The sequence below is a fragment of the Phoenix dactylifera genome, chromosome 10 (assembly GCF_051530095.1).
Source record: "Phoenix dactylifera cultivar Ajwa chromosome 10, Ajwa_hap1_PhDact_Kaust_v1.1, whole genome shotgun sequence".
Classification (NCBI taxonomy): Eukaryota; Viridiplantae; Streptophyta; class Magnoliopsida; order Arecales; family Arecaceae; genus Phoenix; species Phoenix dactylifera.
Window position 1 is genome coordinate 18915744 of NC_143199.1, and position 16280 is coordinate 18932023.

A 16280-nucleotide genomic window follows, 5' to 3' on the forward strand; every position below is an offset into this window, starting at 1 on the left:
GAGAGTTAGTTTCAAGAGTTGGCACCCTTCAAACCTTCTAAAAAGAAGGGGGCAGCCACCCTAGCTAGCTACCACCTTTTTTTATTTGGAGTCTAAGTAGGGCTTCTAAGAGAGGTGGCTAAGATAAGATACTGCCCCGCTCTTCTTTCCTCTCTAGGATGTCAAGTCCTTTTAGGACTTGAAAAGAGGTCCCCCCTCCACTACAAAAAGAAGAGTATCCGTGGTGGATTCCAAGAAAGAGAGAGAGAGAGAGGCAAGGGTATTCTTCTTCTTCGCCAAGAGTGGAGTGAAAAATAGAAGAAAATGTTGCTGGATAAGCCTTTCTAGCAGCGCATCCCTTGGCCTGCATTTTTTGGAGACTCCGAACCTGAGCTTTGGAAGATAGGCACAATATTGAAGCAGTTGCGGATAGTAATTCTCTCAGGGTTATGTTCGCATGCGTAGTAGTATCTCCAAGAATGCAAAGATTGCCTTCAAATATATCATATTTGTTAAACCCAAACACATTTTTTAGGCCATGTTAGGGCAATGATTTTATGCTATCTCAAATGAGACTTAAGTTGTAAGAAAAGTCTTTACTTTATAGAATATAAGTTATATATTTAGATTGGTCTGGTAAGAAGCTGTGAGTTATATATAAGTTGGGTTGGTTAGAAGCTATCTAGTTGTAGACTAAATATAGGTTATTAATTGATTGGAACTCCTTTCATATAAAATTAAATTTGGTTTAAAATGAATCAAACAGTACAGATGCAATGTAGTGTAGATATAAAAGTTTGAAATATCAAGTTACTAGATAATTAGTTAAGGTAAAAACTGATAAATAATATAAGAAAATTGAAAAATTTATCAAGTAACTGATGGTATTTTCTCAGTCAATACATTGCTTTTCAAGAAATGCTTAACAATATATCACAGACTAGTCTTTTGAAGGAAATTAGGCCTAGGACTCGCTGCAAAATGGAATTCATGACCCAATTTGTTCTTGTTTTGTAATTAAAATTCCTGCATCGTTTGGAAGAACACGTTAGCAGATGAAACGCCGCGGAATAGTGGAACGCCAGCAGCCTGTAGAAACATACATTCAAATATTTACATAATTGCCATTAATCGTATTCCCTTTTAAAAAAATCTTTAATTTTAGGGTTGAAATCGCTTCTGCTTCTTCCCCTCTCTCGGCCATGGCGACAAGAAGGCTTCCTCACCTCCTCAAAACTCTCGATCCTTTTCGTTCCGCTTCTAACATGCGGGCAATCAACACGCTCGTTAGCAAGCACACCGCCAAATGGATGCAGGTAATCAGTTTTCGTGTTACACTCTGCCGTAAAAATCCCATCTTTCCCTCTCTTTCGATCAGATCTCGTTTTGATTGGAGTTCTTTTGTTACAGTGGTTTCATCTGTTTCTTTGGTCTGTCCGGTCTCCGATTAGATCGTGTGGTTCGAAAATGGCGAAGAGGATTTTATTAGGGGTTTGTCCGGTTTTCTTTTAAGGAAAAAGACTGATTTTTTTAATAAAAGGAGAATTGGGAAGTATGATCCATTATGAAAGTAGGTTCTTTTGGTTGTTTTGATCGTTGGAGTTTACTATGAGATCTCTATCATGTACTTTGGAGTTACCCTTGCGTAAATATATAAAGATAATGATTATGGCATGGAACTTTAGGATCATTTTTTTTATTATGTAGAGAAAGCTATTCCACAATGCCAATTATTTCTTTTTTTTTGCCCTCCCCCTTTTAGGCTTTGATGTTGGTGCTGTGAGGGGGGCCTGTATTGAAATGTAAACAATTTACAAACAATGTGGTAGTATTCACGAAATATTAAAGCATCAATAATGCATGCAATTGAGATCCGAAAGAAAGAAGAATGATTTTGAATGGAAAATGAAAATTACGTACTTTTAAATTGAGATAAAAGACTTGTGCAAAGCGTTATAACTTATTGGTGGTGAGGAGATATCTGATTCTTGTAAGGAAATTGTTTCTCCTTTTCTCTATCTTACAAAACCTAGATGTACGGTTGACTCATTTGATCACCTTATAAGTTAACAGGTTGACACCAGGACTTGTAAAACAGGGAACGTTCTGTTGTCCTTCACCACATATAATGGCATCCGCTACGCATCATTTGATGCATGTGTGAAGGTTATGACAGGTGAGGATTCTTTTGGGAACAACCAACTATGAAAAGTTGTGGATCACGCATACTTGCGTTGCGCCCTAAACAGTCTGCTAAACAGGATGTTGGTACCATGTAGGTTAGGAACATGTCAAGGATTTAGAGTTTGAAGTCTCGTCTCTACAGTTCATGGAATGTATAAGCATATGCCTCACAAAATGTTGTACATGAGACTCATGATTGCATTTAGAAAATTAAAATGAGGTCACGAGGCATAGAAGCTCCCATATTGCTTTTATGTTCTTATAGGCTGATGAGCTGAGGAAGTTGGGTCTGATGCGTCATGAGGCGGACACCAGGTAACTTTTCTAGGCCATGCTACTTTCAGTATTAAAAAGAGAGCTGGCATGTTTGTATTTTCTTATCAAGCAGAACTTGGATTCATTAGAAGGGGGAGGCACTATTTGTTTAGAGTCTGATTTGACATACTTTTAAAAGATATCAATGCATGCCACCAGATCGTTATCAGTATGAGTGATCAGAGTGCTAGGATCAATTTGGCAACCAAGAGCTTCCTGTACAAATTTCCCTTTAGAGCCTAGGAAAATAGGACCACTTAATATTCCTTGTTAAGTGACCTCTGGTCACAGTGAAGGTGGTTAGAAGTTTCTTTGTTCTTATTTATCTGCACTTGTCTAGAGGCAGGGGTGTATATCCTCATGTTCCCAGAGCGCGAATTGGTAGTGCAATCCTGTGGTAGGCAGTTTGTCTGGTAAATGAATTTCAATAATTTTTTGAGGGTTTTCTTTGTTTGGTGGACCCTCAACTTATCCTTTGCTCTGCAATTATGACTTCTTCATTTATGCATGATTGTAATATTTGTTTCTACGGCATGACTGATTACAAATTATAAATTTGAATTGAATGATATGATCAAATGTTCAGGAATATTTTAAATTAATTTTCATGAATGGTACAGGACACCAGTAAAAAATCTCCAATGGAATTGATTAGCGAAGTACCGCCAATAAAAGTTGAAGGTCGAATTGTTGCCTGTGAAGGAGGTAGCAGCCTATCCTAGTTCTACAACTGGAATCAGTTTTTCTTGCTTTCTATGACTCGGTGTTCTCATGACACACTGGAACTCTGGATGATTAATTTCCATTGCAGATAGTAATCCTGCCCTTGGCCATCCAATTGAATTCATATGCCTCGACCAGGATGAACCAGCAGTATGCAAATATTGTGGTCTCCGTTACTTTCAAGATCATCATCACTGAGGAGATGGATTTTAGTTGAATCTTGTCCATGGTGACAATCTTAAATCATGCCACCTGGCAAGAAACAGTTCTCTTTGCTTTGCTTTGATGTATTGTAAGAAAGTTTCACATGCTTAGCCCATAAAAGCTCAACTTGTTTATGTGAGCAGAACTAATATGTCCTGGAGTCTGGACTTTTCTTTCTTATTCGATACTTAATCTGATGGAATGTGTCATATGTGATAACATTACAAAACATGCATTTTTTATTCTTGATGGGTATAGGAGTTAACCTTATGATCCATGCATTTTTGAAAATTTGCCATTTGAGAGGAGCTCACCAGTACCAATGCTTCCCTTGGCAGAGGGAATGCACATACAATAATAAAGTCAGGGTTCGCCGCATTGATCATACTCCACTTTCTGTTGGGGCAGCTTATAACATAGCACCCAGCTTCACAGGATTGTTCTTTTGATGCTTGTCAGCCATCTTTCCTTAATTCATTTCAGACCAGGAATGATGGGCTTTTCTGTTGCGGCTATAAAAGTTTCTTCAGCTTAACGATATGATATTCCTCCAGAGTGTAGAGATGCATGGCTATCACATTTGCACGATTTCGTTGCTATCAGAATGCATATAGGTGCATTCTGCTGTGGAGAAGGAACAACAAGAGGCAGAGGTATAAAGTGATCAGTCTTGATCATTCTATCACAAATACCTTGACTTACTCATATCGTTGGTTAGATGAACTCGAACTACTCCCACCAAATCGATGACCCAACGGGGTGGTGTCCCAACACGATCAACCGATACTGGCTCCATACGGATACAACAAAACATTAACACAAATACCAGTTTCATCATATCATTCTGGTTCACATCTGCCTACAGGATGCTCCTTGCATTTATTCTTATTCCAACCAATTGACTAAACATTGCCTTTGGTAAATATCTAGAGCTTAAGTTTGAGTTTTGAATAAAAAAAGAAAGAGAAAGAAAACAGAGGTCCGAGCAAGAATGTATTAAGCTATTTAAGATCCTCTTGATAACAGCTTTATCATAGAATTGTCATAATGTCATTAACTAACTTCACACTGGTGCTGAAAAATTCTGGAAACCAAGAATATTATGAAGCATAAATTACAGCTTGATCTGAATCTGGATCAATAGTAATGAACTACAGGCTGGAGCATCCTTGCATAAAAAGAACAAATTCAATGTGTGAACCCATACAAAAGCATGAATAAAGTGATATTGAGATCAATTATGATTATTATTATTAACTTGCTGATTCTGTGGTAACTTTTTACACATCTCCAGTGCGTACCCCAAAATGGAACAAAGCACAGGTCATAACAGCGAGTACTGCTATTACATACATATGGCAACCTTGCTTTCCACAGACCCTTTTCACTGACATAGGTTACAAATAACTTCAAAATAGCTGCCATGTCCCCATCCACAACCAAAAATAATAACAAAAAATAAGAGTGCAAAAAGAAGAGAAAAAAAGCAGAACTCATTTTTTTTTTGGCAGCAAGATATCAAGACTCGCAGCTTAAGCCTCAACTTTACCAAAAGATTAATGGAGACAACCCCTACAAAATGCCTTCAAAATTTGCTGCTTTTGAATGCAAAGGTTTTCTTTGGGAAGAACTCGGGTAGTTGCAAATTGTTGCCTGCCATCTCTTCAAGATGATCAATTGGCTGGATGACTCTCTCCAAGGAAAGCAAAAACTCTTGATCTAAATAACCGGGCTAAATCCATGATCTCACCCTCGATCTGTGTCGTCTTTCTGCCACCATGTTTCCAGCAGCCTCTGCTTTTCTGGGGTATTCTATTTGCAACATCAATAGTCAAGCTTGCAGTTGAATTGCTGCTCGTCAGTGCATCTAGAGCAGCTCTTGAGTAAGTAGGATGTGATGCTAACCGGTTTAATAAAATCAACGCTTCTCTCATTAGTGAGGTTCTGTGTGTAAAACCATGAGTACGATTAGTTTAAATCACACAACAGCTAATGGATAGGTAATAACATTCCAACTTAAGTCAGGAAGTATAACCTCGGGAAGTATACCAAAGTTTTGGTTAATGGGGAACATTTTTTATAAGAAAAATGACAAAATAGTTATGCGCAAGCCCAATATACTTTTCAATCAGCATAAACATACGAATTGGAAAGTATATTTATTTCTTTTCTATAGTAGGCAAACTGAAAAAAGACCAAGAATTAGGTGTTGAAATAGCAGCCTCATTATTGGGACAAAAGGAACGACTAGTCGAAATGAAAGCTGAAAGCTAAATGATTTGCTCCCAGGTAGAGCCAGTAGATACTCAAGTTACCTTTCCTTGCAGAGGGCATGCATTTTGGCAAAGTCCGTTATTTCCGCATCCATCTCTGATGCCAATACTCGTACAATCAGCCCTAAGAAATTAAGACCCTGAGGTCTCACTGGATTTAGAAGAACTTCAAAACCAGATTGGCCATATGATGCTATGTGTGCCAACAATATAATTATTTGCTTGTGAAGCTTGAGCTCCTGAAAATTTCCATCCTTCTTAGTTATGTTAAAATACACAGGTGAAATGCCATGTGACTATAATGTAACGATAGCCAACTGTAAAAGTTTTTATGAATGAGAAAGTGGACACATTCATGGATTTGAAAACAGAAGCATGTATAGCTCTAAAAGACCATAAATTTCAACACAAAACCTGCTCAAAACCCAGTTCCAATTTTAATATTTAAATAAAGTAAAAACCAATGATGGTTTGCACCTCCAAGGCTAGCAATCTTTGATCCAAGTCACCAACCTGGCTTGAACTTAAATGAAGTTAGGTGTTTGGGTTGGGCATAATCAGGTTTGGATTGTCTGCTAAATGGGCTGGGTTTGGATTTAGCAACAAAACTTTGACCTATATGATCCTTAAATCTAATTGGATCAACATGATTATGAAACTAACCTGAAAATGACCAAATACCAACCCATTTAGCATTGTATGGATTAATATGTTGAAGTCACATTCATGGAGTATCGTGCAAACTGCAACATTTCACGAAAATGTGAAATTAATTGTATTAATAATAGATGATTGATTAATTGTCTCGGTATTGGATCAACTTGTCTCGCATCAGCTTCTCTCAGAAGAAAAGGGTCAAACTTCAGGCTTATCTATGTTGAGTTGGTTTATCAGGTTAATCGTCACCTCAGAAATGACCAAACCAGATCCATTCACTAAATCGGTTATAAAGGTCAGTTCATGTTACATGTTTTATTAACAACTTGTGATCACATTTGAGTCTCTGGCCCATTTATTAAATGGGCCGAATCCAGATTGATAATTTCATCCAGAAAAACTGTGTCCAGATGACACAAACATGATCCAGCCCCGCCCATTTAAATCTCCACCTGTCTCCAGTGTTAAAGAAACATGGATGGAGACATGTCTTGGGATGTTGCATTAGGCATGCAAGTAGAATACAAAGACATGATAAGAAAGAACAAAATATGAATTTACCTACTGATAGTAATATATGTTAACTGAAAAAATGTAATTGAATAGTTTGCTCTAAGAAAGCCTGAGCATAGGTCTGGTAACATATATAGAATTAACTTCATTTATAGCTCATATGAACAGGGTAGAAAACTTTTAAGACAATCTTTATAAGATGCAATTTAGAGCATTTAAATATTGAAATTAGGTATGCAAATCCTATGCAGAATTATCTCAAGTAGAATGCCTTTTAAAAAAAAGTTTAGTGCTGAACCCTAGGTGATTGAATTGTGTCCTACTTAAAAGAAAAGCTGGAAGGAAATGAGCCGGTGAAAATCAATTTTTTTCCATTCCCTCTGTGTGTGTGGGTAATTTTTGCTAGATTTAACATTCCTGTGAATCTAGCAGCTTAGCTTAAAGAGTATACATTGGGAACAAAGGATATAGATATTATGTAATCATGATGTATCTATAGTGTCTGATGCATGTTGAGACATGGATAAACTGTCAACATGGAATTTTTGGGATTTGCATGTCCAAGAAACATTTCCTCTTAAAATGTGTTCTCATTACCTTAGTAATATATGCTAGTCAGAACAAATGATCTAAATGATTTGACATAGATCTTAACTATAAAACTTGTCATGTTACCAGGTATTCTGCCATGAATAAGGATTCAAATCCCATGGGATGGGGCTGTCCCAGTTTTTCCATGAAACAGGACACCCTGCATGTGAACTTTGTGAAATCCCATAAATATTTGATAGATTGCAATCTGAAATATAGCTTCATTTCTCTCCTGAACCCAAAAATCTGCTTTTAGTTAAGCAGAAAATGCATGAGGATTGTGGTTCAAATGTGAAGAGAACAAAAATTGTATTGGATCTCTCATACTAAAGAAGAGTTTTAGTAACTTGTTCCAAATATAACTCTGTGATCTTCTGTCCTATACTAGCTAAGTATGGAATGCCTCATGCCAGAGAAGCTACTAATCCTAGAACCCTCCACTGGCCACAATCGTTGTTTTAAATATTTAGAATTGTGGAAATATTGTATATGAGAGGAATGCATTGAAAAATAAGCAGAAACCTTGCTCTAAGCTAAAAAGCGCCATACAATTTCAAGAATCATGTCCAACAGCAAGTTGGATATTTATATATTCCTTCATAATTGCATCTCTTTGTATATTATCATTAGCTTTCAATCATCCATAGAAAAATCAATACCAAAGTGCCCATACGTACGATATCAATATCTATAGTAATACAAAGAGATGCAAATGAGTTGGATCGGGTCATACATTGGTCGGGTCAAATACAGTTTTGGATGAAAAATTGTCAACCTATACCTGACCTATTATTAAATAGGTCAGAAATTGAAACCAACGTACCATAGTATGCCGAACCGGCTGGTACAAACCGGTCCGGCCAGTTACCGGTATGCCGAAGCCGTGGAAACCGGTACAAGCCGGTTCCGTGCCGAAGACAAAAAAGACGAAGAGAAAAAGAGAGAGCGCGGGGAAGAGAGGGAGGGAGAGCACCTTCGGCCGCCATCGGAGAGCCATGGAGGGGCGTTGGAGGCCGGCGGGGGGCGGCGGAGCCTGGCGGGGAACGGGAGAACCCGCGGGGGCGCTTTTGAAACAGTGGACGCGGCCGCGGTTTTTAATTTAGGGATTTTAAGTGAAGTCGGCAAATCGGTTGCCGACTTCACTTAAAAATTCCCATTTTTTTTTAAATCCCCAAATTTAAAACCGCGGCCGTGTACCCTATTTCTTTCGAAACAGTGGACGCGGCCGCGGCCTTGGCCTCCGCCGCGCCCCCGCGGGTTCCCCCCTGCTGGCCTCTGACGCCCCTCCGCGGCTCTCCAATAGCGGCCGGAGGTGCTCTCCCTCCCTCTCTTCCCCGCGCTCTCTCTTTTTCTCTTCGTCTTCCCCGGCTCCGGCGAAAAAGAGCTTTTCGGTTCGTACCGCCCGATTTCGGTACGAACTGGAACCGTACCGGTCCGGTAGGCAATCGGTACGCCTACTGGACCCGGTATGGCGGATCTTGCAACGTACACTGTCTCAATTTCAGATCTCATATCGGTGCTACACTATCATTGTGCTGGTACGGTATGGTACGAAATCGATTTGGCATACCAAGTATCGGTATGCCCTCCATACTATATTACCAGTACCGAGCCGGTACGGTACGGTACAGTACACCTTGTACCATCCAGTTCGATATGGTACAGAGAACCTTGATTGAAACCCATACCTTGCTTGTTTAATAGATAGTAACCTGGCCCAACTTGCTTGACCTATCTAATAATCGGGTGGTGCCAGGATGACCTAGAAATTAGGAGAAAATATTGGGAAGAAAGCCAAACATCTTCATCATTCTACCCATCCTGGTTGGATTGAGCGTTATCGTTGTCGGATATTCCATCTAAGTCCTTTATCATCATCGTTGGCTGTTGCAACCTCTGTGGCCACTTTTTGCCATCATGCCTCGACCTTGCTAACTTAAGCCCTAGAGCCTTGCCAAGCACTCATGCTCCCTCCAGCCCCACTCTCACATTTGACCCCTTGAAGGCTTGAACGCTAGTTTCGAGCGAAGGATGGTGGTGAGATTACAATAGCGGCCATGGCCATGGGTAGGCTACAAGGGAGGCAATGATGAGAAAGAAAACAAAGGGTTTCAAAAGAGAAGAGGGGAAGTGGATGCAAGTCGTTGGATTTAGGGATTGATATGGAGTGGATAAGATTTAGCTATCAACTTTATAAAAGACCTCAATGTATCCAATACAATCCTTTCAATGATGCATACGGGTTTGGGTCTTATATGGGTCAAACCAAATTGACTAATAATAAACAGGCCAACATGGGTTAATCAGGTTAGATCCTTCAACCCGAACCTGACCCGTTTTATAAATATGTTTAATCATGTCAACTTGTTTCTAAGCCAAACTTGTTTATAGTGAACGGGACCTATTTAATATGGATCAGGTCAGATTCATGGACCCAGTCAAGAATTGCCACCTTTAATCTATATCATAGAATGCCAAGGTTGCATATCCATGTAAACTAATACCAGCCGATGTTGTTTCATAGTAAAGCAATATCGGCTAGTATGTAACCAACATAGTAGTATAAAAGCTTGTACACTATTTTCACGTATTATCAAACCAATCATCCTGATTCCTAAACAACCCTATTCCTATTCAAGAAAGTCCACTCTTTCCATTCATCTTTTTTTTCTTTGGTGGCCCAAGTTACAAATCTGGCATGGAATCCATCAAAGATTTATCATTCTACACAAGACCAAAAGTAAGATTTATGATAATCCATGATATATTGTCTCCTATGAAATGTTTTTAATGAGTATGGATAATTATATGTCCTGTCTATTTCATCATTCATTTGGAGGTTTTTAGTTACTAATATGGACCATACTTACATTAGTAGGAATCTTCCACTTAGAGTGGCGTATCCGCTTTAGAATATGCTCAAAAACTTGTCACTGCACCCACTACCCAAGCCTTTTTTGATTTTTTTTTATTTCTTTTATGAGACCCAATTCTCCTTACCCATGCTCCCACTCCAGCACCCATGTCTTGTACTAGAATACACTTGTCTTTTGTTAGTTGTGCAGCAAATTGCTTGAAACAATGCAATGCATCTGTTAAACAGTAATTGGTATATATATTTAGGATGATAATGAATTGATAGAGAAGTTAAAGCAACATTCTTTTGTTTGAACCTATCTATGTACACACATCAATAAATTGAATTAGTTGATGTTGAAAACTTAGAGTAACATAGTGTCTTATAGTGTCAAATGCAAATCTTTTACATACTTGCAGATCTTTTTGTGTCGTTACACATTTAGTCACTTGAGTGTCCACATAACATGGCACAGCACTCAAAATAAATCCACTTCATGATCAGCACAAGCATGATATAGACACTTTATTCTGTAATATAACTCTCCGGAACAAAAACTCAGAACAGACAAAATGTGGATGCAATTTATCAAGTTAGAGAAAACAAAACAGTCTCTAGAATGGTTTTCAAAAATTATGCACAAATGGTCCAATTACTTTTCATTGCATCCAGCATCTACAAATCTTCAAAAATCAGCCACCTTGGCTGCTAAATGGCCTGCCTCAGAAGGGCTGCCTAAGGGCTGCCTATGCTCCCATCTTAACATTTTGCATCATGTTGAGTACAGAGGATACAATCAATTCATAGATTAGAACCAGATGTTGCTAGGTTTATGGTTCCTTTTTTTTACTACATCTTATTTGATATGTTATGTTTCTTGGATTAGAATTGTTTTTTAGTTGTCCTTTTATAAAGTTATCTTTTAATTTATTATTTTTGGCAGATCTGATCTCCAGCCCCCAGTTTAGTGACTAGGTGCTAGGCTGTCACTTGTCCATCCATTGGATGCCTACAGCTTAAAAACAACATAATAACAACTCAATACGTCAAACAAGTTCAATTTACAATTTGAGTACAGAGATACACACTGCATCAACTGCATTACTTAGTAGCAGTAATCTTCCATTCACTGTGGCTCACCTGCTTCCAAATCTCCTTGGCTCGTCTCCGCATCTGCCTCCTAGGTGTCTTCTTTCCTTTTTTATTTTAAGACCGGCTGTAGGTAACTAAGCCCATTACAAGTAAACATTACTTGTTATTCTACCAGTACATTTTAGATTAGCAAACCATGATGTTTCGCTTATACATTGATCTCCAAACAGGCAATAATTGCTCCATTTGTACATTTAGCTTGATAGTTATATTAATATTTCTAATCACATGTGTTGACACCTTGCCCCTTTCTTCATATTGTAGCAGTAGTAATTCAACATAATCAGTAGGATTTCTGAAGTACTTTAAATCACTTTTAGTGTAATTGGCTCCACCAGGATGCAATGAAAGAAACAAGCTATGGATATGTAAAGCTGAATGCCAATTCCAAATCAAGCAATTATATCCTGGTGCACTGAACACCACATAAATACCCATAGTTCTAACAAGAATCTGATAAATATCCAGTGCTGGCAGGAATTTTACTTCTATAATGTAGGTATGGACTTCGATAAATTCATGTAAGGATACAATATATTCTATTTTTTATTTCAAAACCAGAAAGATATAAGCTCCCATAGTATGCGCCATTTATTCCATACATAGTCAGATTTCGGAATTTCGATTTTAAAAGTGTTAGCAAGCCAGATAGGTTGTAGCTATGTCTGGCTTAGCTTTGGCTCCAAATCCCTAAGTATAGGCTGAACTCACGCCTATCCCTTTTGGTATTCAAGTCTGAAGCTCAGACTCGATCTTTAGGTATTTCCTATACTCAACATCAGCTCACATCAAGTGAATGATATTTCACCTAATTAAACCCATTTCTGTCACAGCATACTCCAAAGCCTTTCTGCAGTAAATGAGCAAATTTTTGCAACCAATTCCTGAACTTGACGTCTACCCTCCAATGGATTACACAAACAATCTGGCTGTGGCCATTTGGGAGGTAAAGGGTCTACCCAGAAGATATAGGAAACAAAAGGGGAAGAAGAGTAATAAGGGATAGAAACATGTGAATATATGAATAAGAGTCCAAGTGCATATATCATATGCTTTCAAAAGATTTAATCAAAAAAAAAATATACTGTAAAACTGTTACTGAAATTATTTGCCCTTGTAACTCCTATATTACTAATTCTCTAATTGTCAAATGCCCCAGCTATTTAAGATCAAGTCTCGGGGTTCTTTTTTGACTTGTCATTTCAATCAAAAAACAAGTCATGATCAGATCAAGTTTCTCCACAACCTTCAACATTAATCTAGTGCCAAACCCTCCTATGCCTTTTAAACTGTACTTTAACATCACCACCTCCAATCTACTTCAGAAATTCTCTAAACCATCTCGATTTCTGTTCTATCAGAAGACCAGTGTTTAAGATAAAACCAAGCTCAATTGAAGATGAGCCTTTCTAACTTAATTGGGTGCATTTGCTACGAAAGCTTGAAATAAGGCTTGGACCCACCTCATGAACTGAAAATCTGAAATTAGAATCAGCCAATGCCATGCTCATCATACCCCTACTAGGAGTAAGCTAGAATTATGGACTCCAAATATTTTGGATCAAAGATAGCAAGTATCCTGGCTGCTTGATTCAGATATCAGCTGAAGAAAGAAATATAAAACAAAGTTTAATACCTAATTGCTGCCAACATTATATAGTTGGCAGCAAGGTACGCTGTACCAGCCCGAACCGGACGGTACAGGGCGTACTATACCATACTGGTTCGGTACTGGTATCCGATACGGATGGCGTACCGACACTCGATATTGCCAAAAAAAGTCCACACCGTACCGTATCGACACTGTGCTAGTGTGGCACCAGTACGAGGTCCAGTATCGAGACAGCGAACCTTAGTTGGTTATACTACAATTACTTAAAGATCATCAGTTTATGAGCATCACATGCGTAATACTTGCTCCAACAAAACAATGTCAAATCTCTCCCATTCTCCACCTTACTATATTCTGAATTAAGTTTCCAGAAGAATAGTAAGCATAATTTTGAGTTCACAGTTGTGCTAAGATTCCAAACTTTTTGTTACCATGTTGAATGAACCCGTTAGCTCCACTAGCAACAAATTTCCACTATTCAGTTTAAGTGTTGACAGGCAGAAAAAACTTCATGGCAACTAAAAGAAAAAAGTTGCTTCAGACAAAGCATCCATGTATGATTGCAACCACAGAGCAGAGGTAATCAAATTCTAAATGTAACCTCCAATAATCAAAATAATTATAACAATTTCATAATTCAGCTTAACAATTATTGATGGCATAGTTATATGATGGAGGAGAGATTGATGAAGTCACATAGGTTGGATTCTGTACAGCCAAAATGCTATGTTCAGAGCATCCAAAATTGTGCCAAATGCATCCCAATTTAGCCAGCAGATAAATATATGCCTACTTGGTGTAAAAGCATACCAGAGAACCAGTTCCACCAGAAGCTAAACATTCTGATAAAACCTCAAGAACTGAACTGATTGCTCTTTGCAATGCATCTATATGACCATCAACTGTTTCTTCTTGTTCCATGCCCACCTTACCACCACTGCAAAACATCATCAACATCTCTGGGCCTACAATTCAAGAACATTATTCGCTACTGAATATTGTAATGTACAATTGTATGGAAGATAATAAATCCTTCAGCAAAAGATATACGCCAAAATAAAATGCCAGAAAGCAAAAAATCGTTTTGAGTATCTATTGACAGATATTTGCATATATTGACTACATCAAACAGAACATCAGAAGGAATATTATTGCCACAAAGCAAAAAATAAGGTGACATCAATATGAAACAAAAAGTATAATGTACTTCATGGTTGACTCTTATTGTCTTGAAGGACTATACTTTTGCTGTTGCTTTTAAGCAAGCTTAAAGCATACCAATCTTTATAGTAGTGATGTGATTTTTGTTTTATAATGACTGAATCTCTTAACATCTTGACTCCCCTCTCTCTTTCTCGCATGCATGGACACACATCATAATGAAACAAAAAGCAAACAATATGGTGACATCAATATGAAAAAAAAAGCATAATGTACTTCATGGATTTGACTGTTATTGTCTTGAAGGACCATACTTTTGCTCTTGCTTTTAAGCAAGCTTAAAGCATACCATTCTTTAGACTAGTGACATGATTTTTGTTTTATAATGACTGAATCTCTAACATCTTGAGTTCCCTCTTTCTCGCATGCAGGCACACACACGTATTAGGATTTACCTCTTTTGTGATCACTGCCTCTGAGAAATGCCATATTGCCAAGCAATAAATGCCTTCTCAAGGTAGATAGATCCCGGTAGGGATGTTGGCAGGAAGAGGTAGTTAATGCAGTCAATGACGTAATAAAATAGGCAAGTGTAGTGGAAGTAACAACTACATGGCATAAGCAATGAGTACAGAACCTAAAGGGGATGATGTAAATAACAAGCATTGGGGAAAGATGGTGGCAACAAATGGCAGTTGGAGTGGCCTCAAGAATGGATGCAACAATAAGGAGAAAATCAAGAGGGAGGGCAAATTGGTCTGCGCTTTTGGTGGCCAAGATTTAGATAAACATCATATGGATACAAAGTCAACATTGTTTGTAATGCTAATTATAGGATCTTATATCTCAGCAAAAAAGTAAAAAAAAAATAAAAAGACAAACTATAAGATCTTGTTTCAGCCAAGCCTCTACCAGTATCAACTTTCCATTCTTTCCATGCACTGTACATACATTATAGACCCTATAAGGACTAGTCTATTATTTTAACCTCTTATGTTATTTTTGCATAGGAAACCAAGTCAATTTCACAGAAGCAATAGCCAATAATGTCTCATATCTACTTTTCATTTGGAGATTTTGTGGAAAAAAAATCAACTTAATTTTTTAATTTGTAAAAATGGTTCACCTTTATCTTTTTTTAATCAAAAGGTCCATTTTAAATTTTGTTAGACCATTATACCCCTTCACACAGGACTGATTTGAAGAACATTTTTAAGTGTGCATCCATTGGCATGTACTACATGTGCATCCATTGCCAACATCTCTGCATCAACTAAGATAAATGTACGCATTCATCTGAGTCAGTGTCATAGTTCCAATAAAGTCCCAAGTGGACCTTTTTGCAGAAATAAATAAATAAATTACTGAGGCACTTTTTCTGCAATTACGAAAATAAAGTGATTTTTTCCACAAAATCCCTTGTGTTTTTTAGTTCTTCGAGGTTATCGTTAGCTGTTAGAATTTATATTTCCCTGTCAAATCATTTCGGATTGCACAAATTTGAGCAGCTAGATTCTAGCTACCCTGATCTTCAACATAATTGTTTTTTTCATTTTAATTGAATTCTGTAATTATCCATCATATTTTGTAAAACTTCTACATGTAAGTTTAAATCTTAAAAATTAATTGAGCATAGGTACACTTGACTTTACATTAGAAAAAAAAAAACACTAAAATCGGATTGGACCCAAATTACAAGGGGACTATTTGTTTGGTGTTCTAGCTAAAGTCAAAGCAAGAAAACATCAGGAGCTTTGTTAATATGAAAAGAAACTAGAAAGAATTATAGAGATGCTATAGTGTTAATCTCTATCACTTTGCTTCTTTTAAGTTACTCTTCTTGCATACATGTTATTTCCCTGTAATACTAAAACAATGCGATGGCAAACCATGTAGACAGTCTTGACAAAGGCCTGCATGCAGATGAGCCGAGATATGTCTGAAAGGGTCAAAAAAGGGGCGATAGACCTTAGAAATCCTAGGTGAGACATTGGGGACTTAAAAAATTCAATCAACACAGAATGGATTCTTTGATATGGACAAATGGAGAAAATAGATC

At 37.7% G+C, this 16280-nt stretch overlaps 2 protein-coding genes across 6 annotated transcripts in view; one reads left to right on the plus strand and one right to left on the minus strand.

Moving 5' to 3' along the window:
• The first annotated feature begins 1136 nt into the window (after positions 1 to 1136).
• LOC103696138 (NADH dehydrogenase [ubiquinone] iron-sulfur protein 6, mitochondrial-like) lies at positions 1137 to 3634 on the plus strand. Its single transcript, XM_008777673.5, has 3 exons — positions 1137 to 1295; positions 3099 to 3183; positions 3290 to 3634. The coding sequence occupies exons 1-3, from the start codon at positions 1182 to 1184 to the stop codon at positions 3397 to 3399; spliced, it is 309 nt and encodes a 102-aa protein (XP_008775895.1). The 5' UTR covers positions 1137 to 1181; the 3' UTR covers positions 3400 to 3634.
• Positions 3635 to 4633: 999 nt separating this feature from the next.
• The window catches only part of SUV2 (protein dimerization), a 38959-nt gene continuing 27312 nt past the window's right edge, over positions 4634 to 16280 (minus strand). For all 5 annotated transcript variants that reach the window (XM_008777672.5, XM_017840373.5, XM_026800788.4 and 2 more), the window contains 3 exons: positions 13871 to 14025; positions 5721 to 5917; positions 4634 to 5349 (listed from right to left, as the gene is read on the minus strand). In XM_008777672.5, the coding sequence (XP_008775894.4) occupies positions 5079 to 5349; positions 5721 to 5917; positions 13871 to 14025 (623 nt within the window). In that variant the 3' untranslated portion in view covers positions 4634 to 5078. The remainder of the gene's footprint in view (positions 5350 to 5720; positions 5918 to 13870; positions 14026 to 16280) is intronic.

Excerpts from the sequence above, each read along its gene's own strand:
- LOC103696138 (XM_008777673.5), top strand. The coding sequence starts at position 1,182 with ATGGCGACAAGAAGGCTTCCTCACCTCCTCAAAACTCTCGATCCTTTT. Across the intron at positions 1,296-3,098 it reads ACACCGCCAAATGGATGCAG|GACACCAGTAAAAAATCTCC; the intron begins GTAATCAGTTTT and ends TGAATGGTACAG. Across the intron at positions 3,184-3,289 it reads AATTGTTGCCTGTGAAGGAG|ATAGTAATCCTGCCCTTGGC; the intron begins GTAGCAGCCTAT and ends TTTCCATTGCAG.